Here is a 25,879-nt window from a genome sequence, read left to right as displayed (position 1 = left end):
CCCGTGGTATATTTTTTTTTTTTTTAAGCGAGTATTCTTGGTCTCTTTCGGCTGTTCTTGTGGTTGGTTGGTTGATGGTCGGAGGTCAGACTCTGCAAGGAAAACGTTCATTCTCTCTGTCGTTTGCTCCCTCTGTCGCTCTGTGTGCTCGCTCCTCGTTTGTTTCTTTGGAATATTTCTTACATTGGAAATCATCATCGATGGTTTCTGCACAATCTTCTCTTTACTTTCATGGGAACGAAGTTTATTTTCTTAAAAGGAATTAGAACTTGAACTGTTTTATTTTCTTCACTTTGTTTTCCAATGTAACTTACAGAAAGCCTTAGCGAAAGGTTTCTTCAAGCTTACCAAATTAAGTGAAGTTTATTACATTTAATAGGAGGAATAAAAATGAGTGACTGTCATTTAAGGAAGAGAGTAGGCTAGTTGGTATTCAAACAGACACGTTCCAGCGTATAAGGAAAATTAAATGCTCTATCCCGGTGCTCTTATCTTTTCTGTACTTTTCTGTTTCTCTACCACACCTTTTTTCATTTTTCTCATGCGCTGGAACATGTCTTTGTAGTAGTGGTAGAAAGCGAGGTTTTGATGTAGCTTGTTTATTTTTTGCTCAAATTGCTCAAAATCGCAACGTTTCATAAGAAAGTAAGTGTTTAATAAGTTTACAATGCACTGCGTAACTCGACAATGAAAAACAATAGCACAATTTTGAAAACTGTGCCTAATATAATACTTCTAATAGCATACAAAATTTATGTAATATACACCCCTCTGAAACATACAACTAATCTGTCAGCTGAATACACTTGTAAACACATATTGTAACAATTTCATGGAAGCTGTATGTCGATATATCAGTTTTGTCCGCTTTAAATGATCTAACAGATGCTGCGCACAGAACTGATACTTGTTTTTGATGCAGAGTTAGAATTTGTAAACTTCGTGCTTTCATATTTTTTTACTTCGATTTTTGACAACTTTCGTGAAGTACAAAGGCTAAACCCCACACAAGCAATCTTGTGCGCGACAAGCGACGCCATGGAGATGGTTGTCGTATTCGCTGGTCGCCGACAAGTGCGGTCGCGCCCCCATGCGAGCGAAGTCTTTGAGCGACGTCTTCCCGATGTTGCCGGCATGAGGGCAGCAGATACGCGTAGAAACTGGCTTGACACGTGCTTTATTAATTTAAGCGGATGGGTTTTACTGTAAAGTGCAGCATAAAATATTTCTGAAGGTCTTGCAGTAGGTTTTTATCCATGTGTGTATCAAAATTTTGTCGTTTGCTTGTTCCGTGCGATAGTAGGTAGCACATGTACATCCTAGTAGCGCATAGCACTTGCGAGCGACGAATTTATTGAATTATTTATTTTTTTATTTCTAAATTTCCAGAACCGAGCGATCGAACGACAAGAACGAGCGTTATGTTCGCGCGACGACCGGCCCGTTTCGTCGCTCGTTGCCGTCGCTCAACAAAATCGCTCTCATGGGGTTTTGGAATATCACGTTCTAAATCAAAATTCTGCTTCCCACAGTAGCCAGAATTTAACCCTCTTTCTCAAGTGCAGCAAATTTCACTGAAACTGGTCAAGCGGTTGTCTAAAAAAAAGCATTTCCGCATTTTACATGCTGTATCGGAGTTGGGGCTGAGCTAAAGTCTTTCTTTATTGAAGCAATGAAGGGGGTTAGTTGCTGAACGTTCATCCGCTTAGTTTTGCACGTCCTGTCCTTCACTTAAAATCGTCAGTGTAAAACTAAGCGCAATATAACCATGAATGATCTCTTTATTGAGCCAGTTTTTCTAGCTTGTCACTTGAGCTAATACGCCCACGAATCTCAACACACATCATCCGAATAAAACGCGTGGCCAATTTTTATCTGCCTAAAGTATAAAACTAACGTTGATGACCTTGTGGTTCCTAAACAAAGCAGACATTCATCGTGAACCCGATTTTTAGCAAGAAAAATGGGGCACGGCTCATATACGCGCTGCACAATGACGACCGGTTTCCTAAAGTCAGCTTCGCTGCACAGTTTTATGCGAAGCATACTAGCCGCACAACCACGCTCTTCCTTGCTGCGCCGCGCGCGGCCGCGTAGCTACCATATGACGTCATAACAGCTGCAAAGCGGACGCTTAAGCTTCGCCTTCAAGAGTGGAACGCTACAGCGTTCCCGTCGACCCGCCAAGGGGTGTAAGACAATGGGCTACGGCGCAGCGACTACGCGCCCCGCATCGGACGCGGTGAGCGTGGAGCAACGCAGCGTTCGGCGCGACAACGAAATGTGCGCCTGAGCAAGCGACGCATGCCTGAGCCTTAGAAACAGCTCGTTTCTAAGGCAACACCGCGTTTACTAGAGGCGCTTTTGTACCGCTTTGAAGCATCGAACTCGTGGCTCAGTGATTTTCATACGTGAGATATATCGTGTACAGGCGGATCCGCCTGACTGGTTGGGTATCCTTGATGAATTAGTGAATTTCAAGAAATTTTAGCTTGTCACGTTGGTCCAAGTAGGCTTACGTGTTTTTATGTATGTATGTCATTTTGTGAATAAAGAAAAAAAACTCGTGGCTCAGTGGTAACGTCTCCGTCTCACACTCCGGAGACCCTGGTTCGTTTCCCACCCAGCCCATCTTGCAAGTTGTTTTTTATTCATGAAGTGCCTGCTGGGATTTATCGCTCACGGCCAACGCCGCAGACGCCGACGACACCAGCTTTTCTGCGACACGAGCTCCTTAACGCTGTCGCGTTAAAATAAAGGCTAGTATGCTTCGCATCCTGGGCTTAACCTTAGCTAAGCCACAGCCATTTTTTATGAGTCAACTTTGCCGTAATAATACATCTGCGCTATGCAGTAAACCATAAAAACTCCGCGAAGGCGTTTATGGTTTTGTATACGATTGCACCGCACAGGCGATTTTCGACCCAATCTTCTTGGGGAAAAATGAGTGCGTTACAATTGACGGAATACCGTAAAGAGACATTCGGAGCTACGCGGTTAGTGCTCTGAAACAGTGGCGTAACCAGAAATTTATTTCGGGGAGAGGGGAGTGTTCTCCTCAGACAATCACCATTCCTCTCTCTCTCTCTCTCTCTATATATATATATATATATATATATATATATATATATATATATATATATATATATGAAACACTCTCCAGACAAGTATACTTTAACAACGAGGATGCACGTTTTTGCATTGCCGAAACAACACTTTGCTTAACTTCTGACAGAAGTTTTTCATTAAAGGTGTGCAGCCACTTCACATCAAATTATGCGATCCTTAAGCTATTTCTAAGCATTATGCTTCTAAATGAGTCTAAAATTTCGTTTACGAATTGATGCATCTATATAATGCATGCCAATCACTTGAGAAAATGAACAGCACCAAAGATGGGGCCAAACAAAACTAAGACAGCACATTATCATGTGTCTTCTGGTGTGCAGGCCAGACTTGTTGCAGCCCAGGTAACAGTGGAGGCAACCGTTGTTTTGTAGCCAAATCTTTTAGTGAATGGTATGGCCACGGTTACGTAGGGAAGAGGACAGGCATTATTTTACAAGTCGCCATCACACAATCGCGCTTTCGCCATTGTGGGCGTGCTATATTATTCTAGATTTTAAAATACAGGAACGAAGCTTTGCGCTAGAACCTCGATAGTTTAATGCAAGTTTCACTCACTTTCGGCGACCATCTGTCCGACTTGTTTGAAGAGATGTTTGGAAGTAACTTGCAATCATGGTATTGCCGTCATCACGCGACGCTTATTGTTATTTGATCATACTCGGGAATCGATGAAGCAGACAGTCCGAAGCAGGGCTGCTTCCTGTTTAGAAGCCTTTGTGAAAATCGTGGCATCTATACTTTGCAGTAAAATAAGGACCAGTAGCTCCGAGAGGATTGAAGGAGTTGTGTCTCCTGACACTCGTCTTTTCTGCAAATTACCAAGACCATGGTGTTAGAGGTTGACAATGAAGAAAAGACACAACTTCAGCAACTAAAACAAAAACTGGATGGCTTAGTGGACGCGGAAGCTGAGTGTGAAGAAGTTGTTGATCATGTATGCACAGAGCCAGAGGTTATTGACTGCATAATTTATTACCTTGCTGGTTTTATGTGTCGAAAACTTATGAAGAGTACAACATGCTCTAAATGTAGAGAATGCCTTGATGGAGAAGCTGCTGCACAGTCTCTAAAAGAAAGTGCCCTAGTTCAGTGCAAAACTCGAGGTGGACTATTACACCCCAGTAGGACCATTTTCCACCTACTGCAAGCAGCCGAGACTGAATTTCAGAAGCACACTTTTCACAGAAATGTCTATGAATTGACAGTAGAAAGCATGCTAGAAAGCTACCATTTTTCTTTTCCTTGTTTGGAAAACAAAGAAGAAATGATGGCATGTCTTCTCCATCACTATACAGCAATGAGAATGCGGCAAGTCTGCAAGCAAAGAAAAGCTGATGCAAAAAACAAAACACAGCAGCTGCGGAAGCTTGCTAAACTTGTTTAACACATTATTTTTTACTTGTCTGTATTTTTATGCCACGTATTTTTGTGTGAACTAAACAGAAGATAGCGCAATGTAGACGTATCTGATGCGACAAAGCGGCTACGGAAGCTCTCCCAAATTTTACGCAAAACCCGTAATAGCTGGCCTCTTTTGTGACTGAAGATATGTGTGTGAAATAAATGGTGATGCAGCATTGTGTGTTTATTTTTTTCATAGCATGAAAGCAACATTCAGCGCCCGAAACCTACGCGGAAACGAGCGCACATAACAGCTGCAAACGAAAACACAAGAAATTCGTTTCCGGACGCCAACTTCCAGAAGTCCTCTGTCGGCAGTTTCACAGACAGTGTTTTGCATGATTTGACGCAACATCGCTCACATTATAACTTAATATAAGGACAAAATATTAGGAAGACTGAGACGTATCACAGAATAGCTGCTGTTACAGCTCGCGCCAATTCTAACCTTTAGTGCGAACGAGTGAACAGCTCTTTAGTGGCCTGCGATTTTCACGACAAGCATTTAATATAAAGCACCACAAGCTGTTAGGTTTATTACGGCTAAGGCTAAATTGGCCCTCATAATATATTGCAGGAGCCCGCAGTGCGCGCGTTCGCCCTACCCGATTGTTAAAGGGACCCTGAAACGATTTTGGCGATTTTCTACAAACGTAGTGAGTCGTTAGAGTAGGTTCTTCTGATCATTAATTGATGCACCTAAGTGCTCTGCGTAAAGCGTGTAATTTATTATAAGGTTTTAAAAATACACATCGCTGCCGATTGCAGCGCAATGCTCGGCGGAATTTTAAGCCGCCCCTACCCATATGATGCAAATAACCCATATTACGTCACATGGGCGAGCTATCTGATTGGCTGACCAGGGCGCGTGGTCGATAATTTTTCCAACTTTATGGTGAACAAATGATGCTCGTAATAGTTGGAATGTTAGTTACTTTGTTTTTGTAAAAAGAAAATAACTTAAAGAGAATACACAAGAATAGTTTTTTAGTACACTTCAGCACTTCCGGCACACAGCAAGTGTCGTCTGCTTGTGTTACAACGTACTCCATTTTGACGAGAGCTCCGCGGTCAGAGTCGGTCTCAGTCTTTTCGCGAGCACTATGATTCGACTTTGTTGCCTTGTGGACTGCAAACCTATCGACCTGCAAACCGCGAGTCCAGTATTAGGGCAAACGCAAGCGCAAGGGGACAGGGTCTGGCCGCTTGACTGTGCCGGGATGAGCCACGAGATGAGCAGAAGGGCAAATGTGAATGGTCTGCACGGTGCAGCCACCTGGTGGCACGGAGCTCAACCATACACAGTAGCAGCAACGAAGTGTATTCTGTGCTGCTGGTGTGTATTTTTCGCAGGAGTGTAATCATCAACACGTTGATTTATAAATGCTTAAAATGCTTTATACTTGGTTAGAGCAATATTAGCGCTTTGTTTGAGTGGTTAAGCGCTGCGCCAGCAAGTGTCTGGACCGTGCACACCGATCAGGCTGCTCACGTACGTCTACCCTAAAGTTCCTTCATCTGCTTGAGTTTATGCCTCCAGTCATTTGCCGAAATGACCAGCTTGCCTGTTTTTAGCGGAGTACCGGACACGTTCGGCGCTACGACAGAATGCTCGCAACGCACGCTGCTTCGATAGCTCTCGGTCGACGGCCAAGCGGCTAGCGGAGAGGTCTCGCGCGAGAGGGGGCGTGCTCCTAAACAACCGGAAGTGAGCGATGTGACGTCGCATCGTGACGCTGAACCAGTGAAGGCGGAGCTTAGAGCCGCTCGCTCGGCGAGCGAGTTGAGGAGGAAAAGCATAGCTAGGGAGGAGGGTAACTTCTAATCGCTTGCAGCTCCATTAATACGTAACGCTTCACTTAAATTGTGGTGCGAATGTTCTACTTAAGCTGTACCCTACGCGCCTACAAAATTTGTCCGAACCGTTTCAGGGGCCCTTTAATGGGCGCAGCGCCGAAGGCCCCTAAAGCCCCTTGATGTTTCAAAGTAGCGACACTCTCCTCCTCACGGCGCTTTCCTCCTCGATTCTCCTCGCCCGCCGGCTGCGCACGGCATGCTATTCCTCCTTGGCTACCGCGGACGGGCCGCAGGATTCTATGGAGGCGTGTTATTTTGGGCCAGTTGCGCGCCCCAGTGGGGTTGAAAATTTTGAGAAATGTTAACAACAGCATCGATAATGCTAGAGGCAACATTTATGACGGGGTTGGTTTTTTCCTAAAGCCGTATGAACGGGGTATACCGATGTAAAAGGAGCTTTTGAGGCGAGTTCTATACTCCAGACAATTTTTCTGCCGCATGATGAGATGCTTTATTTCGTGCGTCTGATATAGTATTGCTTGTGACACATCCCTTTGTGTGTGGCTTATTAAGCGAAAGACTTAGACCTCTGTATCAAGGTCCCGTTGTGGGCTACAGAAAATATCACGTGACCGAAGGAAGGCGGGAAGCGAACCAAAGCATGTGCAGCCGCGCATAGGAGATTATTAATGATTAGCAAAATAATGATTGATTAGGATTGGATTAAGATGAATTCGGGTGTATTAAGGAGGGTTAAGGTGGATTAAAGTTGATGAAAGTGGATTACGGTGCATAAAGGAGGACAAGGTTGGATTAAGTTCGATGAAGGTGGGTTAGGGTGGATGAAGATGTGTTGAGGTGCATTAAGGACGATTATAGTGGATTAGGGTGGATTAAAGTGCATGAAGAAGGGTGAGGATGGATTAGGAAGGATTAAGGTGCATTAAGGAGGATTATGGTGGGCTAAAGTGAATTAAAGTGAATGAAGGAGGATAAGGGTGGACTAAAGTAGATGAATGTGGATTAAGGTGAATTAAGGACGATTATAGCGGATTAGGGTGGATTAAAGTGGATGAAGAAGTAGTAGCGTTGGTTAAGGAGGATTAAAGTGCATTAAGGAGAGTTAGAGCATATTAAGGTCGATGACGTTGGATTAGGGTTCATTAAGGCGGACTCTCGTGGATTATGCTGGAATAAAGTGAATGAAGGAGGATTAAGGTCGATGAATGTGGATTCGGTGGATTAATGTGCATTAGGGGGATTATGGTAGACTAATCGGGCTTAATACTCAATGAACCCTTATTCACCTTAGTCCACCCTAATCCACCTTAATGCTCCTTCATCCACCTTAATCCAGCTTAATACTCCCAATCCACCTTAATACAACCTAATCAATCTACATCGCCCCTAATGCACCTTACCTACCATATACGTTCTTAATCCTCCTTTATCAACCGCGATCCATTATAATCCGTCTTAATCCTCCATCATCCACCTTAATCCTGCTTAGTAGTCCCAATCTACCTTAATACACCCTAATCCACCTCTATCAAACCTAATCCAGCTCTATGGTCCTTAATCCACCTTAATAGGTCTTAAATTCTCCTTTAGCAACCATAATTCACCTTAATCCACATTAATCGGCCTTAATCCTCCTCCACCCACCTTAATCCTTATTTATGCATCTTAATCCTTCTTAAGGCACTCTAATACACCATAATCTTCTTTAATACACGCTAATCATTAATCCTCCCTAATCCATTTTATGTCAATCACTAATGATTCATTAATTAACTTGGACAATCATTCTCTTATGCAGGCGCGGACATGATTTGGGTCACCTCTGGCCTTCCTTGGGTCACGTGATACCTCCAGTTTACAAGGCGACCTTGAAACAGAGATCTCAAGGGTTTCGCCTTAAAACTTCAAAAAAACTCAATGTTGACTAGCTAACGCTCATCACCTGCAATAACACGGGTATACTTGCCCCTAATTTTTTCAGGGCGCAAAGCACAATCTATAAGGCTGCACTTCCGTGTGAATAACAACAGTTCGCGACGTGTGAGGGGAATATTAAGCATACTGAGGACAACCGCAACATAAACGCTGGTGAGCGTTTATGAGCGTGGTGGGCGTGGTGAGCGGAAGAATGAAAAAAAAAATGCAGCATTACGGGATGCTTTGCTACGAGCTATAAGAAAGACGCCTCAGCTCGCAAACAACGCTGTTCTTTGTCGGAACAAAGTTCTTTCGGCCATTGTCATGCAGCCACTGCTTCCTGCGCAAGCCGTCACGCTTTCCTTGTGGTATCATAAAAACGGCATAACCATCTTCAGGCTTCTTGCTGCAGTTACCCAGGTGGCACGTCAGGTTGGGCCAACGTTGGAAACATATTGGCACATCTTGGCCCAATGGCGGCCTAAGATTAACAGCGTGGTTCCAATATTGGCAGTGCCATTCTGGTTCCTGGCCCAATGTTGGCCTAAGGTTAACAGCGTGGCGCCAATATTGGCTGTGCCATTCTGATAGAGATCCAACGTTGGCCCACATTACACAGTCAGTAAACAATATTGGCTGTGCCATTCTGATAGAGATCCAATGTTGGCCCACTTTACACAGTCAGTAAACAATATTGGCTGTGCCATTCTGATAGAGATCCAATGTTGGCCCACTTTACACAGTAAGTAAACAATATTGGCTGTGCCATTCTGATAGAGATCCAATGTTGGCCCACTTTACACAGTCAGTAAACAATATTGGCACTGCCGTTCAACAAGGCGGGAATTATTGGACCGACTTTCGTATGGATTTGCCAATATGGGTTACTAGTTTGCTTTCTTTGGAGGACATTGGCCCGTAATAAGCTAATTTTCGCCTTGTCGGCTTTTAGTGCTCTACTACTTGCTGAGATTGAACAACGTGTTTTGAAAACTAACGCACTGATACCAGGCACACTGCACAGGAACCAAAAATATGTTCTCCCATGTCAACTTCATGAATGGTACACCTCCATTATTGCACTTCTCCTTTACCGTAATGTGTCCCCTAAAGAGAAAAGCCAGTGTACCACGTAGCAAGCAGGGGAAGTCGCATAAATTTAGCCGCTGCTTTATTGATTGTGAATAAGAACTTGAGCTTTCCATAAGAAGCAACGGTATTGCGAATTTGCCTGCGCATTGTATTTTTTTGCATGTACGCTCCGTGGCTTTAGTGGGTCAGGATTCTGAGGAGAATCGAGAATTACAGTGCCTCAGAGCTGATGGAACCGTTTTATATTTCATCGAGATGGAGCGCATATGCATTAGTGAAACTATTGTTTGTTTGTTTAGCATGCATGACATGTTGCGGCGACATCATGCTCCTATTCTAATATATTTGTTTGTTCGTGCATGTGTAGTAAGCTCCTTGTATGAATGCCCCTGACAGAAAAAAATATTAATTGCACGTTTTGGCATTTGCGTGTCAACAACCTCTTGTCTTTGCCTTTAGTTGGCACGGCGCATCCCGATTTTTTTTTTCGGCCTAGCTTTCCCGTCCTTCAGCCCCCCCTTGCCTCTCCCCCACGCACCCAGGTGAGCCTGGTCAATGCTATCAGTCAAGCGTTCAGACAGCCATAAGCTGCTGTGTCGAATTGGGTGCTCTCGGAAGCATGGGGGAAAGCGGCGGGGTCACTATTGTCCTCCTTGTCGCCCTGCATCGCTGCCACCCCAAAACCCGTTCGGGCTAGGTCCAGCGGGGGAAAGTGGCGTTTACGCCGTATTCTTCGTTCACCCTTTCCTTTCACTCTTTCCTTCTATGCGTCGCTAGCACGCCGACTGGGTGCAACACCGCCTGAGTGCTTGCCGTCCGTTCTTGCCAGCGCACTCCTCTCGTGAAAAATGCTCGCTTGCGGTCGTAATTCCTACTGAGAAGCTTACATCTTGAAATACGCAGCAATGTGGCCACGAATTTTTGTGAGTGTTAGAATAAATATAGGCGAAACAACAATTAGAAAAAAAGTCGGCACTCGTGGCCACCGTCTTCGATGTGGGATGAACTCGGATACAAAGAAGCATGGATCATACAATGGTGAGTGCATTTGTTTTGCGCATGTTATAAGTTTTATCAGAAGCAATATCACCCAAGCTATATCACCCAAGCAATATCACGCGGTATATATATTACTGAAACAGGCCTGGCTAATGTAGAGTGCCTGTAATTAAAGAGCTCTTTTTATTTGCAGCCTTGAATAGTGCCTGTAGTAGAACCACGTGTAAATCTCTGTGAATTTCACCCAAATTCCAGGACTATGATTTTATCAAGCCACGCGTGCGGCCTGATCCTGCTAGTGATACCGAGGAACCACGCTTCTTCTCACTGGTATAGGTCAAGCATCATTTACAGCTGACAGTATTTCTTTTCGTATAATAAATGCTTCTTTTACTAGTGTTTCTTGACGGAACTTCTCGGTTTCCACATTAAAAATTTCGCACGAAGGCCGCATTGTGTCTACACAGTCTGAAACTAGGCTTTTTGTGCTGCAGCAGGTTTTGCTGCAATTTTTAATTTTAAAGTGCTACGCTGACTAGGTGTGAGCTGTAAACAAAGCGGACGGATCCTGCGCATTTTATGTCTGTTCTAAATATTACGTTACACCTTGTACAAGGTATGCCATATATGTCGAAATATTAAGAAGTGTTACTTGACAAATCTCTTGCAAGAAAGTTTCTTGATTCACCCCTTCGAACTCTCTGCTCAGACTTATAATATTGTTGCAGTATGGCGATTTTTCAAATGAAAACTCTCCCACATACATTTGTCATACCAGCATCTCTGACAATGTTTCTTTTCATTTTACAGTGCAAACATTTCCTCCAAATAATGGTGAAGTCGCTATGGGATATGGTGGCAATATCAACGAAACCACCGCGTTATCGTGGTCCTCGGGGGCCTGATAAGTCCGCTGTCATCCAAGCACTGACAAACCTGCCTACCGACGTCAGCTCCCTGCCCTGAAACCCCTGGCCAGCCCATCGTCCTCGGCACCTTGCCCAATTCCTATCCGGAGGGCAGTGCCTGTAAATAAACTGTTCGAAGATAACCGAGCGTCACCCATCTAGGTCCACGGAAAATGCCTGTTTGTGAAAATTTATTCGCAAATAAACTGTCATAAACGTCAATTTCAGTATTCATTTATTATTATTTGCAATCATATATGACTTCTGCTTCTTGACATCTTTTTGTCGAGCTTTCCTAGCTACTATTGAGGAAGACGGTAAGGGGACAATTGCTACAAAAAAGGCCGCTAGCAAAATGTTTGCAGTAAGAATATGTGCGTGCTCTAAAGCCAGCATATCTAGAATATTCGTCATGCAAATGGCATTGGCTCAAAGCTGGCATTAATAATGGCAACAATATGGCTCAACACTGGTCCTACGCTGGCAGCACGATGGCTGCTGCATTGGCATAACATTGGCCCAATCTTGGCTTTAACGCTGGTCCTACGATGGCTGCTGCATTGGCATAACATTGGTCCAATCTTGGCTTTAACGCTGGTCCTACGCTGGCAGCACGATGGCTGCTGCATTGGCATAACATTGGCCCAATCTTGGCTTTAACGCTGGTCCTACGCTGGCAGCACAATGGCTGCTGCATTGGCATAACATTGGTCCAATCTTGGCTTTAACGCTGGGCCAATATTGGATTGGGTTGCACTTTGCCAATATGCCAACATTGGTCCAACATTGGTACCAATTTTTGCCAGCATTGGGCCATGGTTGGACCAATGCTGGTGTGCTGCCTGGGTATATGCGCAACAGCCCGGCATAGCGCTAGCACATATAGCAGGAAACACGGCGTACAACGTTCGCTACGTCGAGCTAAAGCGCCGAGCCAGCCGTGCTGAGGAGGAAAATGGCGCGAACGAAAAAGAAAAACACAAGCAAAACTCAAGATCCGCGCGTTTCCAAGGGCAACGGCAGGGAGACCAATCGTCGTGCAGAAAAACGGGGGCAAAATTGGTTACCGCGGGGGGAACGCACAAGGGGCGAGGAGGTCGCGCGGCGGCGGCAGAGTTCAAAGAGTGTCGCTACTTTCAAATCATCAAGGGACTTTAAAGGCCCCAAGTTTGGCGCGCCGCCTGCCGGAGGACGGGCACACTACGAGCGGCGGCGCTCCGCCCCGGCGAGACTCGTTCGTACACCTAACCTATTCTCACACCATGACCAAGACCTTTAGTTAGGATGGGCTCTCCGCAGCGAGCAGAATGTTATGATAGCGTAGGGGAGCCTTAGCTAGGCGACTGGCCATGGCCGTCTGGTGCTGAGCAATCGGGCGGTGACGAGACACTTTCTCTATATCCATAATTATCCACATTATGCCAACTTTGTTCTTGACACCTTTTATGTGCGTCCCCCCCTCCCCCCGTATCCATCACCCCACTCCCCTTAAAATTTTTATTGCGAAAGCAATACTGCTCGCGCTTTCGGCCCATCGGTGGTCGTGGCGCCTCCTTACACAGCTGCGCGTCAAGTAACCGTGTGACGTCGCGCAAGACCGAGAGATGGGGCCCCAGCTCGCGGCATCGATGGTGGAGGCGAAGCCTTGCGCGCCGCTGCTGCTGTGCTACCGAGAGAGGGCGCTCGCTGGTGTGACGTCACGCTAGGAGGATAAATGTGGCTACAGCTCGGCTTCTCGCAGTGGTCGGCGCGCTGCCTTGCGCTGTGTTGGATGATGTATAGCCATAAGTTTAACAAAGGGCAACCATGTCCACACCATCAGCCGAACCAAGGCGCAGCCCAGGGTATTGCTTTCGCAATCTTCCAGGCTTAACCAAGCTAAGCCTTCAGCCAATTTTTTTCCCCGTTAGTCACTGTCGCATTCTTCAACATTCACCGGGTTGTTGAACGGCGCAGTGACCCCTAACATTCCGATGTTTCTGTTTCTGCATAGACTTCGAGGCCGTTGAACTACCTGCCCTCCCACCTGTTTGTTGTGGTGGTTTCTTATAATCTAGCCTATCAACCCCGTCCTTCATATATTTTGCCGTGCGCAAATCATCATTCTGTAGGACTTTCTTTCTTGCCCCGTTTTTTTGCCCCGTTTTCATTTTAAACAGCGTGTACAAACTAGCCTAACGGCAAGCTATTCTCAGGCTTATTAACATCGCGGACGTCAGAGAGAAGGGAAAGAAAAAGAAAAAAAAACAACGGGGGGGTGCTTATTATGCGTTTCCTAGACAAGCAAATTGCTATACTTTCGGAATGCTTTTCTTCCACGCAGCGTGGTCGACGATGCGGTCAAGTATCAGAAATGAGCTCTTCGACGACACAAAGGCCTGGTGGGAAGCAACAATGCCCCCATGTTTTATGCACGCACTCGTCCAATCTTTATCTGGTTATGGTCAACACGATCCGGAATGAGGTAGAGGCGCGCGATTAATGGGGTCGTAATGTTCTCTGCATGGGAGAGGGGATTGCCCCCATGACAATGCCCCCCCCCCCCCCTTCGCTCCGCCACTAGCCCCCGTTTGACCTCGCCTGCCCCACCTCCTGGCTACTCCAATGCTTGAAAATCTTCCTAGGGCAGGCCGAAAATGGCTGTTATCGATGGGAGATGACGTGTGTTCAACGCGTTCACTGTCCCCTAAGCTTCGTCGAGACAGGCATTGCCACTAAAGGCGTTGCTAATTGGGTAACCATAGCGGTCAGATGGCGTGCGAGCTCATTGGTGAAATATGAATTATCCGGCGAAGCCAATCTGGGATTGAAATGACGAAAGTTGAGACCCGTAGAAATGCATGGGTGCCGGCCGGGACCTCAGTTCTGAATCGAACTCACCGAAAAATCGAATGAACGGCGGAGTCGAAATAACGCAAGCTCGACTGTACTAGCTGACCACCTCTCCCACGGTAGCCAAACGATCGACGCGCGAGTTGTCTCTGGTAAGTTTAGTCTAAAAATATGCTCACGGTGACCCAAACGCCTGGTGGCGAAGGTGTGGCGAACTAAGGAAGGTGTGTCATTTGGCGTACTAAGTCCGCGCACGAGCACTAGGCTTTCGGTACGCTCTTCGTCTTGACGTACCGAAAGGAGCACCTCGAGGCGAGCACTCGTAACAGGCGGAGGACGCCGTAGATGAGCTCTAGTCCGAGCGATTCCCAAAGGGACCGACCGTCGGGAGAAACAGCTGGTACGCGCCTTGTCCCACAGGCTTCAGGCTCTGCGCTCGCAGTTGCTCCGCCTGCGGCTCAAAGAATGATGGTTCCATTCTCATCAGCAAGAATTCGATGGAAACTCTTGGCTTCGTGCTGTGCTTGTGTTTCTCGGTTGTGGTGTCGTATCCATGGTGTTTTTTCGAAGCCAAAAGGGTCTTTTCTGCCTCTCGCATATGTTAATCGATCTCGAGGATTTCAGCAACGAAACCATGGAAATAGTTGCGCTGCGCTTGCAAACGTTTGGGCTGCCTAGCAAAGCCCATCAGATAATTTTAAAGATAAGAGTATTGCAAGCGAGCAGGAAGTTAAAAAGGAAGTGTTCCTCAGTAACGGACCTCTCCGATAGACATAGTTTCGTATTTTAGCGAGGTAGCCGGAGCGCCGACATTTGTCCGGAGCAGAAATCTGTGCTGGCGCCGCGCTTCGACGCTACGACCTGTCTCGCACCACCTGGGCGTGCGTAGGCACGCGAGCGCGAGCTTTCGCGTGCCGGCAAGCGCACGTGTATAGTTTGGCCTTTCACTCTTAACTATTCTCTACCGCTTATATCCTTCAATTACTTTCACCTTTACGTGTTGATCTCGTCCTCTCCTGCGATACATTAGTGGAGCAGGGAAGCTCACTCTCTTAGCATCACTCACATGATGTTACCCGTCCTACCGTGGATGGAAAGGGTAAATATAAGGAGGAACAGGGCAGGATAGACGAACAACCGCGCAAAGTCTACGAAGCGCGGCACATGGATGGTGAGGTGAAGTCGGACAACTGGTATGACAGCACTGCCTGGTTATTCCACGCGAAAGGTCACATACCCCAAAAGTGACCTTTGCAGATTCTATTGGAAAATTTTGGGCTAGTTAGTAATTGTGTGACTGAGGCTTCACCAACGTATTGTCGGTGAAAAAATTATGTAAGCCCTCTGAAAGTTCCGCTAAAAAGCAAAAGTTCTTCGAGGTAAATTCTTCTTTATTGATTGAGGTGTGAAACTAGGTACAATGACAAATTTTATGTTGGAATATTCTACTGCCGTGGTTCTTTCACGTGACGTCATAAGTGAACATGCATGAATTTTCTGCGTTTAGTTGGTTCCGTAAAACAGCGAAGAATTGTGCGTTTTCAGAATTATCTCCATAAGCATCGTTCACATTTCAGCCACAACATTTCTCTTCAACTTAGCCTCTTCCTATAATTTATGCTAAATATAATGTGCCACTATGAAATCAAGTACTTTTCTAGAAAGTTACTTCCGGATTTGGAAAAAAAAATTGACTTTTTGACAATGTTCAGACCTAATTAGGCAAGTGACAATGAAAATGTCAAGTGACACAGCACGCGTTCGCTTGGCAAACAGCCACAGTGTGTGCGCGGACCAAAAAAAAAAAAAAATTGCCGGCGGTGCATACATGTTCTGCACTAAAGACAAAGTTCGGAAGTGCATACAGGTGACATTGGTTGTGGACTTCAAAAATGTTTTAGAACGCAGCCCTTAGGCGCCCGTTCCTGCGTTGACCGTCGGCGTGCTTCGGGGTTATACCTCGTAACCGAGCGAATGGTGAAAACGAACGCGGAGCGCAGCGGGAGATGAAAGAGAGCGCGAGGAGGGAAGTGGAGAAGGAGGCTACGGTGAAAGCATGAGGCGGAAAGTGGAGGACGAACGGAGACGGCCTGCGCATGCGCAGAGTTGCCGGCGACGAAAGAATCCGCAGCCACGTGGGCGACCTCGTCTGCGCGTCCGAGGTGGGGGGAAGGGGGCGTGAGGTGGGGAGGGCTACGTTCCTTCGTGGCGTCAGCTGCTGAGGTCAGCCCGCGGTACCAGCGTGTGTGACGAGGATCACTGCTCCTGGAAGGGAATAGCGAGCGGCTACGGGTAAGGCTCGATGTGACACTCCCTTGGCTGTTGTCGCCGCTGACGCTGGTGGCGCGATTTCCACGCAATTGAGGGCCACTGTCGTCGTTCGTGGAACGAAAGCGTGAGAAAAAAAGCGTAGTGCCGCGCAAGACGGGCTGTGCGGCAACAATGGCTACGATATGGCGCCATAGTAGCGTGCGTCGTCTGTACGGAAACAAAGCGCTGCATGGCGGCTGCTGTGAATCGCGCCCACGCGTCACCCACGCGTCACCCACGCGCTGCATCTCGCGATCTCCCGATTAGCAAAGCTTCGTTCGCCACACTTCGTTCCGTTTGCACTGTGCCGCACGAGACAAATTGTCCATGCCAGTCAATATATCACGAAATGAAAACGCTCTAATTTTTAATTAGGGAGTACCACGTAACCGTCGGGGAACTTCTTTCTCGCCGGGAACCAAATGTCTTCGAATTAAAATTTCTTGATGAAAAGCTGGAACGTTGGTGTGTATTTTGTCTATCTCGCATATTTTTACCTGGAGAGCCTTAATACTTAGGTCTGAACATCGTGAAAAAGTGACTTTTTTTTGCCGAACTTGCAAGCAATTTTCTGCAAAAGTACTTGATTTAATAGGGGAAGGTTACCTTTAGCATAAACTACCACAACAGGAAAAAAAAAACATTATTGCGGCTGAAACGTAACCACGTCTATAAAAAAAAAGCAGGCACAGCTTTTTGCTTTTTTACTAAGCCAATAAAAGGCAGAAGCGACATAAATTTTTTCACCTATTACCTCACAAGAAAGAACCACTCTAGTAGAATATTCTAAAATAAGATTTGTTATTGGAGCTAGTTTCACACTTCATTAATAATTTACCTCCAATCATCTTTTGTCTCTTCGCAAAAACTTCAAAATGCGCTTACGTGACCACTTTTTGTTTTTCGGGAGATGTACTTTGATGAAATCTCATTCACAAAAGCACCAAGTAGCCGAATTTTTCCCGACAGAATTGGTGATGGTCACTTTTGGGCTCTGGGACGTTTCGCGTGGAATGACCCTGCTGTATATTGGGCATGTTGGTACTCTAACTTGCAAGGCGTTTTTAGTGCCAGCGGACGAGCAAGGAAGGAAGACAACGCAATGCGCTATAACGTAGTCGCTGCGCCGTAGCAAAGCCACATATAAACAGTCTCTGTAGCACGCCGCAACCTTCGCTTCTCATTCCAACGAGCAGCTCTGTCTACAGGAGGCATCTCACCTCGTGAGTGTCTAGCAGAGGCGCGAGTTGGAGCCCCGTTTCTCCTCTGTCGTGACGTCACGGTGTCACGTGGTATTGAAGGCGACACCGCCGCGCCTGAGGAGCTGGCTTGAGCTCTAGTAATATGCATCGCATAAAAAAAGTCGCAGTTTCGCCCGAAAGGCGAAGCACCGATTGCGACAGCAAATTAGTAGACAGCTCTCCGAAGTGAGGATAGTACTTTTATTGGCCGTATAAACTTGTAAACATTCGCTTACTAACTATATTAACAATGATAGAATATGTAAGCGCGACTCAACGAGGACGTAGAAAGAAACCGGCACACACACGGAGACATTGCTGTCGTTGTGCGTCTGTTTCTTTCTACGTCCTTGTTCAATTGTGCTTACCCATTCTTTCATGGATTCAAACCAAATAGCCCGTCAACGTGTTTTAACTAAATTAACAGCATGGTGTCCCGCGCGCACAGGTAAACATGAACACACGTCGCTCGATGACAGCGGAAACTGTCTGTGAAAACGCTAGGGTTGGAATCGTGGCTGCAGCCGCGAGCCAATCGATCTCCGTGCATCTGTCGCTTCAACGCGTACAAAACGTCGAAAGCACAGCGCATACGAAGCTACCGACACTACGCGGGCTCTGCAAACGTCGCAGATCGTTTTGAAGATGAGGCCCACGCGGGCGTGCACTTTAGCCACTTAGCAGACCGCTTTCAAGGCACATGAGTGCCGGCAACGCGTCCTACAGCGCCCGGCAAAGGCGTCTACTACGGCGTCCGCGATTCGCGTGGCCAACGCCGTAGCAGATGCCGCGGTTGAGTCCACTGTACGGAGCGGCGGGCGAGGAAGACATCGAGGGTTCCCTTACGATTCAGGGCATTCTAAGTTAATAAAAAGAGCAGTTGTGAACTCGAGCATTAACCTAGCCATCAAAAAATTATGTTACCACAGCATCAACGATAGTATATGCAGCGGCAAGTCTCGAAGCTTAAGGACAGTGGATATCCTGTATCACTTACGACGTCCATCTCCGAAAAAGTTTTGAGAGGCTTAAATAACAAAGAAAATAGCTACAAAGGGTGCCGAGGATAAGAAGGTAACTCTCATACCTTATATGCATAAAATTTCACATGGCCTCAAAAAGATTGGCGAAAGGCACGGCGCCAAAGTGGCAGCTCCTTTAAAATGAAAGGCTTATGTAAAAAAGTAAATAACGAAACAAAATCTGAAAAAGAAAGTTAAATAAAGCACGCAAAAGAAAACAGGTTTTTCGATTGTGTCGACAACCTTGTGTACAAGATACCTTTCACGTGCGGAAAATCGTACATAGGCCACACAGGCAGATGTGTGAATATTAGGTTAAGAGAACACAAGCATGCCACAAAAATGCTACAGTCACCAGGACATTTGGCGACGCATTGCGCATGATGCGGCTTCAATCCTATGTTCAAAGAAATCAAGGCGTTCTCTAGATGCAGATCTAAAAAAGCATGTGAAATTTTGGAAGCATTTTCCATGCTCAAAAATGATTCCGGAAACCACGTTAGCACAACTTCTGTGGCGATGGGAGAAGCAGCTTTTAAACCCGTAGACGGATGTTAAATCAAGCCATACTTGCCATTGTCAAATCAGATGTGCGTAGATTGGCTCCTTTTGCGTCTTTCACCCCGTTTTGTTTTTATTTACAGTCGCCCTTCGTGCATATATTTGTCGTGCGCTAGCGAATAATGAACAGATGAAAGTTTGCGCGCATGTGTGTCTGTCTTTTTTGTCATTCGTATGAACAGTATAGCGCAGCAAGCAGAACGATGATTGGGGACGCAGTTAACCCCATAATTTGATGTTGAAGCATATCACCGCTACAGGATATAAGGGCAGATGGGTGACATACAGCCATGCGAGAAGTAAAACATAGCCTGGCTAACGTAAATATGTTCTAAAAGATCCTGGACAGAAGTCTGCATGAATAGGGTGAGCTACGATGCCTAACATTCTGGATATACATTCCTGGGAAACATGATATTCAGTGGTTGCTGATATTCAGTGGAGGCCATTGACGGAATAAGTAGAGAAAGCCCAGAAGTGTCTTCTGTCGAGCACAATTTTGAGTTAGAGCCTGAAATGTTTTAGGAAATTTTTCGGAATTTGGTACCTCCAAACGTGAAGCACACTGTTTGCAAATACGTAGCTCTGCACTAAGAAAACAAAGAAACTCTACATGTTGAGGCATCTAAAGCGGATAAATTTGATACGATTTTTCAGGTTACGTGAGGTCGTTAAAATGTCTACACTGGTTTGGAAAACGTCGTACTCACAAATAAGTCGTATACTTCAGAGAGGCGTGCAATACACAGATTTTCTCCGCTTTCGATGTCCCCTCCAAAAAGTGCAGCTTACAATAATGCGATGTTTTTTTTATTGTTTAGTTAGAGTAAACAATAACGTCCTTAATAAGAAATATGCTCCCAACAGTTGCAAGAACATTTTTAAATGCAACAAAGCTCACAGAATTCTATGCGGTGACTGCTGACCATGACATCTTGATTCCACGTACTTATAGATAGGAGCTCCTGATGTTAAAGCTTCCCTTTAAAAGCCAACTTCAGGTTTTCATGTGGCGATATAAAGTTGCTTAACCGGGCAGTAAAAAAAGTTCGTCGGTCGTCGGTCCTTATGCTCACCGATGAGAAACAACGTTTACATTGCATTATGTTGAAGGAAGGATGTATTTAAGGCTTCCGAACTAACAAAAAAAAGGGTATTCGAGGTGGACGCTTTTGACTCCAGTTTCAGTTTGGGAAAGCAAAAGTGTAGCTATCGCTACTGGCGGTGAGCCCAGTGCCTTTCCGATAGGTGAATAAACTCGTAGTTGTACGACCGCATGCTACAACGTCGTTTAAGCTGTGTCTGCTATAATAAATTAAAAACGACATTGATGAGAGCTTGCCAAATGTTAACACGTATTTTAACTGTTACTGTATAGCAGCTAATCATCACTGCTCTCAATTAGGAATGACACTGATGTTTCGCCATGTAGCATCGATCATACCGAACGTGAGTTAGTGAACTGCATCAGCGACATAGAATTTGCGAGTCAGACGTGGTGACGGCGAATTTCTTCGCTCTAACATTGCTTTCCTTCATTTTTCTCGCGGTTGTGAAGAATTTACAATTTCTTGTATTCACTTGAAAGTTCCTAATTTGCCCGTCGCACAGCTTTCGACCAACTAGAACACCGCTTCATCCGCACACTGCCTACGCACGCACATGAAGTGAAAAGTTCCTAGGTGGAGCATCACAGGTCGGCTTCCTTCGCAAACGTGCTTACCTGTCACTCGCAAACTCGCCTGCGCTTCTTCTGCTTCCTCCTCGCAGGCCATCGGGAGGCAAGAGCAGTGACACGGAGTCCGAGGAGTGATGGCCGGCCAGGACTTCTTTTCAAGGCTCTCGACGTTCTGTCTCCTATTTCTTTCTTTATTTCCTCAGCGCATGGTGTTGCATTATTTTTTTTTCTTTTCAGCAAGGGCAGTCCTCATTAAAACGAAGCGACTTTCTTTTTTGTCAACGCAGCATTTCTCTAAACGTTACTTTCACGGAGTACACAAGAAGAGCCAAATGTTCAAGGAATTCACAGGAACACAGAGACCTCGAAGTGCTCAACATCGGGCGAGCAAACGAAATATCAGCCCTGGGTCAATGTTTCGACGAGCGAACTTATTGTTTTCTTCAGAGCGAAGACACGCCCCTTTGTCGATGCGTAGGATTGGTGGCACCTGTTGAGGCTTTCCTTTCTCGCATATACTATTGATAATTTCGTATACACAATAGTGCATTTTCAAGAAGTAGAATGACAACGACAACAATCAAGATGTCAGCACGCGCTCAATTCCAAATGCTTCTCCGTGTCCCATTCTTCGTTCTGCTTTGTTTAGCGATCAATAATATAATCTACGTGGGATCTTAACAGTTCCGCTTCCACACGCCTTTAGAGAAGTCAAGGCGGTATTCTACGCCCTCAGTGGAACTACCTTAGACTGATTTTATTGATAGTGATCTTGCATTGAACCGTCGTCTCAGTCAAATCCAAGAGACTTCAGTGCTATATGCGTAAAGCAGCAACATAAAAAAAAACTATGCGTGTCTCTGCTATCGCAAACAATAGAGACCAGCGTAGCTGGGGGAATTTAAGGCTTAAAGAAAATCCGTGCCGTCTTCCTCTGTGGGGTGTTTCTGTTGGGACGGCGCGCCATTTGAGGCGCCCGCCACAACAGTGCGTGAGTTTTTATCGGAAACAATGACGTCGCACCACTGTCCCCGCTGCGCCGCTTCTTCTCCTCCGCTAGGCTCCACCCACCCTCGCCGCGTTGCTATGCTGCGCCATGCTATTTTTATCTTTCACGCTCTCTAGGCGAGGCTGCGAACGTCAAGAGAAACCCAACGAGGTTGTAATAGCTCCACTGTAAAAATCTGGACAGATTGGAAAGATAGAGTTAAGTTTTTGTGTTCTTTTCTCCTTGAAGTCGACCAAAGTCTCTTCAAGGTGATTATCGGCGTTGATGAAGCAGGAGGCAGGTTGGAGGTAACAAAATTTGAAGGTATATTGCAACGAAAATATTTGCACAGTCAAATACAGAGTTAGCAAAAGAACACTGATACAAAACACACAAGTAAACAGCGCCTTACTCTTCTACTTTTTCTTAAGTTAGAGCCTAGGACAACTGGCACTACATACGACCAAGCGGGTCTCACTGTTCTACCACTAAGTGGTTACGGCCCAGACTAGCGTTGCATCGTACGGAGTCTTACTGTTCTATCAGGCTTAGTGATTACAGCCTAGACTGAGGAACAAGCACCTCGTCTCGATTGTTGTAGGCGAAAGAGACAAAGAAAAAGGGCGGTAGGACCGTTAGCCCGACCCACAGAAGCAGTTGCCACTGAGAGTTGACAGTTTCTTAAGCCACAATTCAAAGGGATGGGCTTACTCTCAAAAGTAAATGCATTGGAAAACAACCCTGTGTTCCTTCTTCCCACAACTTCGTTTCCCTCTCTTATTTCCACGTGGTCAGTGACGGCCTCGGCAAACACGCCAGGCACCCACGATTTATTGAGGCCAGCAGCTCTGGGCCGTCCAGCGAGCCCACGATGCGGCCAGGGAGTTACAACTCCCGGTCCCAACGTGGGAGTAGCCCGCTCTATGGGACCTTGCGCCCCGTAGCTCGCAGGACCTTTCTATAAAGTTACTCCATCCATCCATCCATCTCGCACCTCAGCGGCCTTTCTAGCCAGCAGGGGGCTCGGGCGCTGGTGTCCCAACACCGCGTACCGCAGTCCCCCTCAAGGTTTTTCCTCGTAGAAAAATAATGACCGCTGGCGGCATCCGGACTGGGTGTTCTTAAAACGACGTTCTCCGAACGCGGCCTCCGCATGAGCACCGCGCCCCTCTCTACGGCGCGCACTGGAAGTTGTAACACGACACCAAGCGGGCTCTCCTCAGCGCTCAAAACAAGATGCACGTGGCTGCCGCCCGAATGCGTAGGGGCGTGAACCCCCCGCTCCGTACGCGCAACACGTGGTCAACGTTGCTAGCAGCTGCGTCTCTAACCAGCAGGGAACTCAGGAGCCGGCGCCACAACGTCGCGTATACCACCGTCCCAGTCGAGGTTTGTCCGCGTGGCCCTATTATGACCATCGGCGGAATGTCAACACAGCGCGCGTAAGAGCATGTTCTCCGAATCCGTTTTCTGCCTCCGAACCCCCCCCCCCCCCACACCCCCACCCCGGCGCGCGCCTCGGCTCGTCACCCGACACCACGCGGGCCGTCCGACCCCTCAAAAACAAAAATGGTTGCTGCCCGACGCGCTGGGGAGTAGACGCCTCCCCATTCGCAAAACACATGGGCAACTCGCGGCACTGCAAAGGTATGTACAAAACAATCATGCAGCCCTACGCCGTCCATTCTGCATGCTCGAGAGATGAGCGGCCTAACAGATAGCGTGTGGCAGACGTTGCAGTTCCGCGAGGAAAGTGGAATGAGTGAGAGCTTTACTAATATTAAACTTAGCGGCTTTGACGTCGCGCTGCTGAGGGCGAGGTTACGGGTTCGACTTCGGCGACCGTATTTCGACGGGGGGCGCGGAAAGCAAAGGCGCTCGTGTACTCGGATTTGAGGACACTGTAAAGGATCCCCAGGTGGTGAAAATAACTCTGGAGTCCCCCGCTACGACCTGCATCATAATCGTACCGTGGTAATGGCACGTAAAAACCGATATTTTAAAGTAATTTTAAATGAATGTTAAAATGTACCCTTAGGTTAGGAAGCATTCCAGGGCTCCGCTGAATTTTTCTAGGTGCTTCTGGACGTAGATCACCGGGTAGCGCTGGTCTCGTGTCTTGGCGGTGTGGAGGTAGGATATGTAGACGCAAATGCAAGGGTAATGGCATACCCGCGGTGTGGTAGCACAAAAATACAGCACTACAGCTGTTCGCCGAAATCGTTCCGTGTGGCTCAACTAATATTTCAAGAAGCGCATAAAGTGAGGAAATCATTACTGAATGATAGTTTCCTGTGTGCAAGCTGGGCTATTGATGAGAAAGCCTTAATTCAACAAGGTGTTCCCATGTAGGGCTGGCCTTTGTCACGTCGGTATGACTGCGTGGTACAGCGCGAAGCAGGGAGAACGGAAGCAAGAAAAACGAGGACAAGCGCTTATTGCCAACTGAAATTGTATTGCCTGGTGCAAGGTTATATAAATATATATATATATATATATATATATATATATATATATATATATATATATATATATATATATATATATATATATATATATATATATATATATATATATATAATATGGAGGAAAACGGACATAAAAACTTATTACTTCTTTATGTCGTTTTCCCTCTGCTTTTTCTATATATACAACACCTTGTGAGTGAGTGAGTGAGTGAGTGAGTGAGTGAGTGAGTGAGTGAGTGAGTGAGTGAGTGAGTGAGTGAGTGAGTGAGTGAGTGAGTGAGTGAGTGAGTGAGTGAGTGAGTGAGTGAGTGAGTGAATAAACTTTTATTTGGTCCAGCAAAGCGCGATAAAACGCGCACCATGGCTAATCCCACGACGGGACTGACAGATCTTGTCTGCCGGCCCGATCGCGGGCGCGCTGGACGGCCAGCATTTGATCCTCAAAGACGGGACTGCGCAGGACGGCGTCCCGCTCTTCCTTGGTGAACTTCGGGCCCAGCGACCCGCACTCCCAGAGCATATGAGGCAACGTAGCTACCTCACCACAGGCCACGCAAGAACAATTGGGATAAATCTCGGGATATATGCTATTAAGGGACGCCGGATTTGGGTACGAGTACCTTGTACCAGGCAATAAAATTTCAGTTGGCAGTAAGCGCTTGTCCTCGTTTTTCTTGCGTCCCTTGTCCCTGCTTCGCGCTGTACCACACAATCTAAAATGGAAAACCAACTAGCCCAAACCACCACCCTTCTAAGTTGGTATGACGTCCTAAAAAAAAAAAAAGAAGCAGAATTACAGCACAGTTTTGCAAGAATTAAGCTGCTGCTTTCGAGTGATTGTATAAACTATTGTTAACGCTCATAAATAAAACCGGCGCCGCGTAAGTTCTGCGGTGGCATATGTAAAGACTGCAATGTTTTCGAGCACTCGCCTAAACAGTTACTGCAAAGACCGTATTAAATACCTACGTGCGAAACTTTGCACACACACCAGTCCTAATGTGCCGCCAATTTCGACTAAGTTTTAACTCCTGGCCACCTCGCAGTTAGTGGGCAAATCTGCGAGGTGATTTGTGAAACACATTTGTAACGCTCGGGAGCTCTTGCGCGAATAGTTTATTGCAAAAACCGCAGCCCCTATCAAACCAAGCATTTTAGGTAGGGGTGTTGGAATAGCGCAACCTTCGCATCGAATCTATTACGAATGTTTGAGAAAAGTTACTTTCTAATATTGCATGGAATAGCGAATATTTTCCAATTTCTAAGCAATGTATATTATAAAGCTTACGCGAATTCCCTTTGGATAAAAAAAGCAAGGAAAGCTAATGCATTATTTCACACGTGCATGTAATGCCATTCGCAACTGGACGTGTGGTCAACTAAAGCGAGCATGTAAATGAAAAAAAAAAGAACGGACAGAACAATTGCTTTCCATTAATGATCTGGCGCAACACGACAATGGCAGTAATTAAGTAGTAGTATTAAAGCTTTGACTTGGGCGAGTTGGTTAATGAA

General features: G+C 46.3%; 1 protein-coding gene across 5 annotated transcripts in view; it reads left to right on the top strand.

The window, feature by feature from the left end:
* Positions 1-21,179, top strand: part of LOC135905157 (heat shock protein beta-6) — an 83,506-nt gene extending 62,327 nt beyond the window's left edge. For all 5 annotated transcript variants that reach the window (XM_065436170.2, XM_065436169.2, XM_065436174.2 and 2 more), the window contains one exon: positions 21,001-21,179. In XM_065436170.2, coding sequence (XP_065292242.1) covers positions 21,001-21,043 — 43 coding nt within the window. In that variant the 3' untranslated portion in view covers positions 21,044-21,179. The remainder of the gene's footprint in view (positions 1-21,000) is intronic.
* Positions 21,180-25,879: the final 4,700 nt, after the last annotated feature.

Source organism: Dermacentor albipictus, chromosome 3, assembly GCF_038994185.2.
Source record: "Dermacentor albipictus isolate Rhodes 1998 colony chromosome 3, USDA_Dalb.pri_finalv2, whole genome shotgun sequence".
NCBI classification, from domain to species: domain Eukaryota; kingdom Metazoa; phylum Arthropoda; class Arachnida; order Ixodida; family Ixodidae; genus Dermacentor; species Dermacentor albipictus.
The sequence above is the reverse complement of the archived record's forward strand: the minus strand, read 5'-3'. Positions and strand labels throughout refer to the sequence as shown.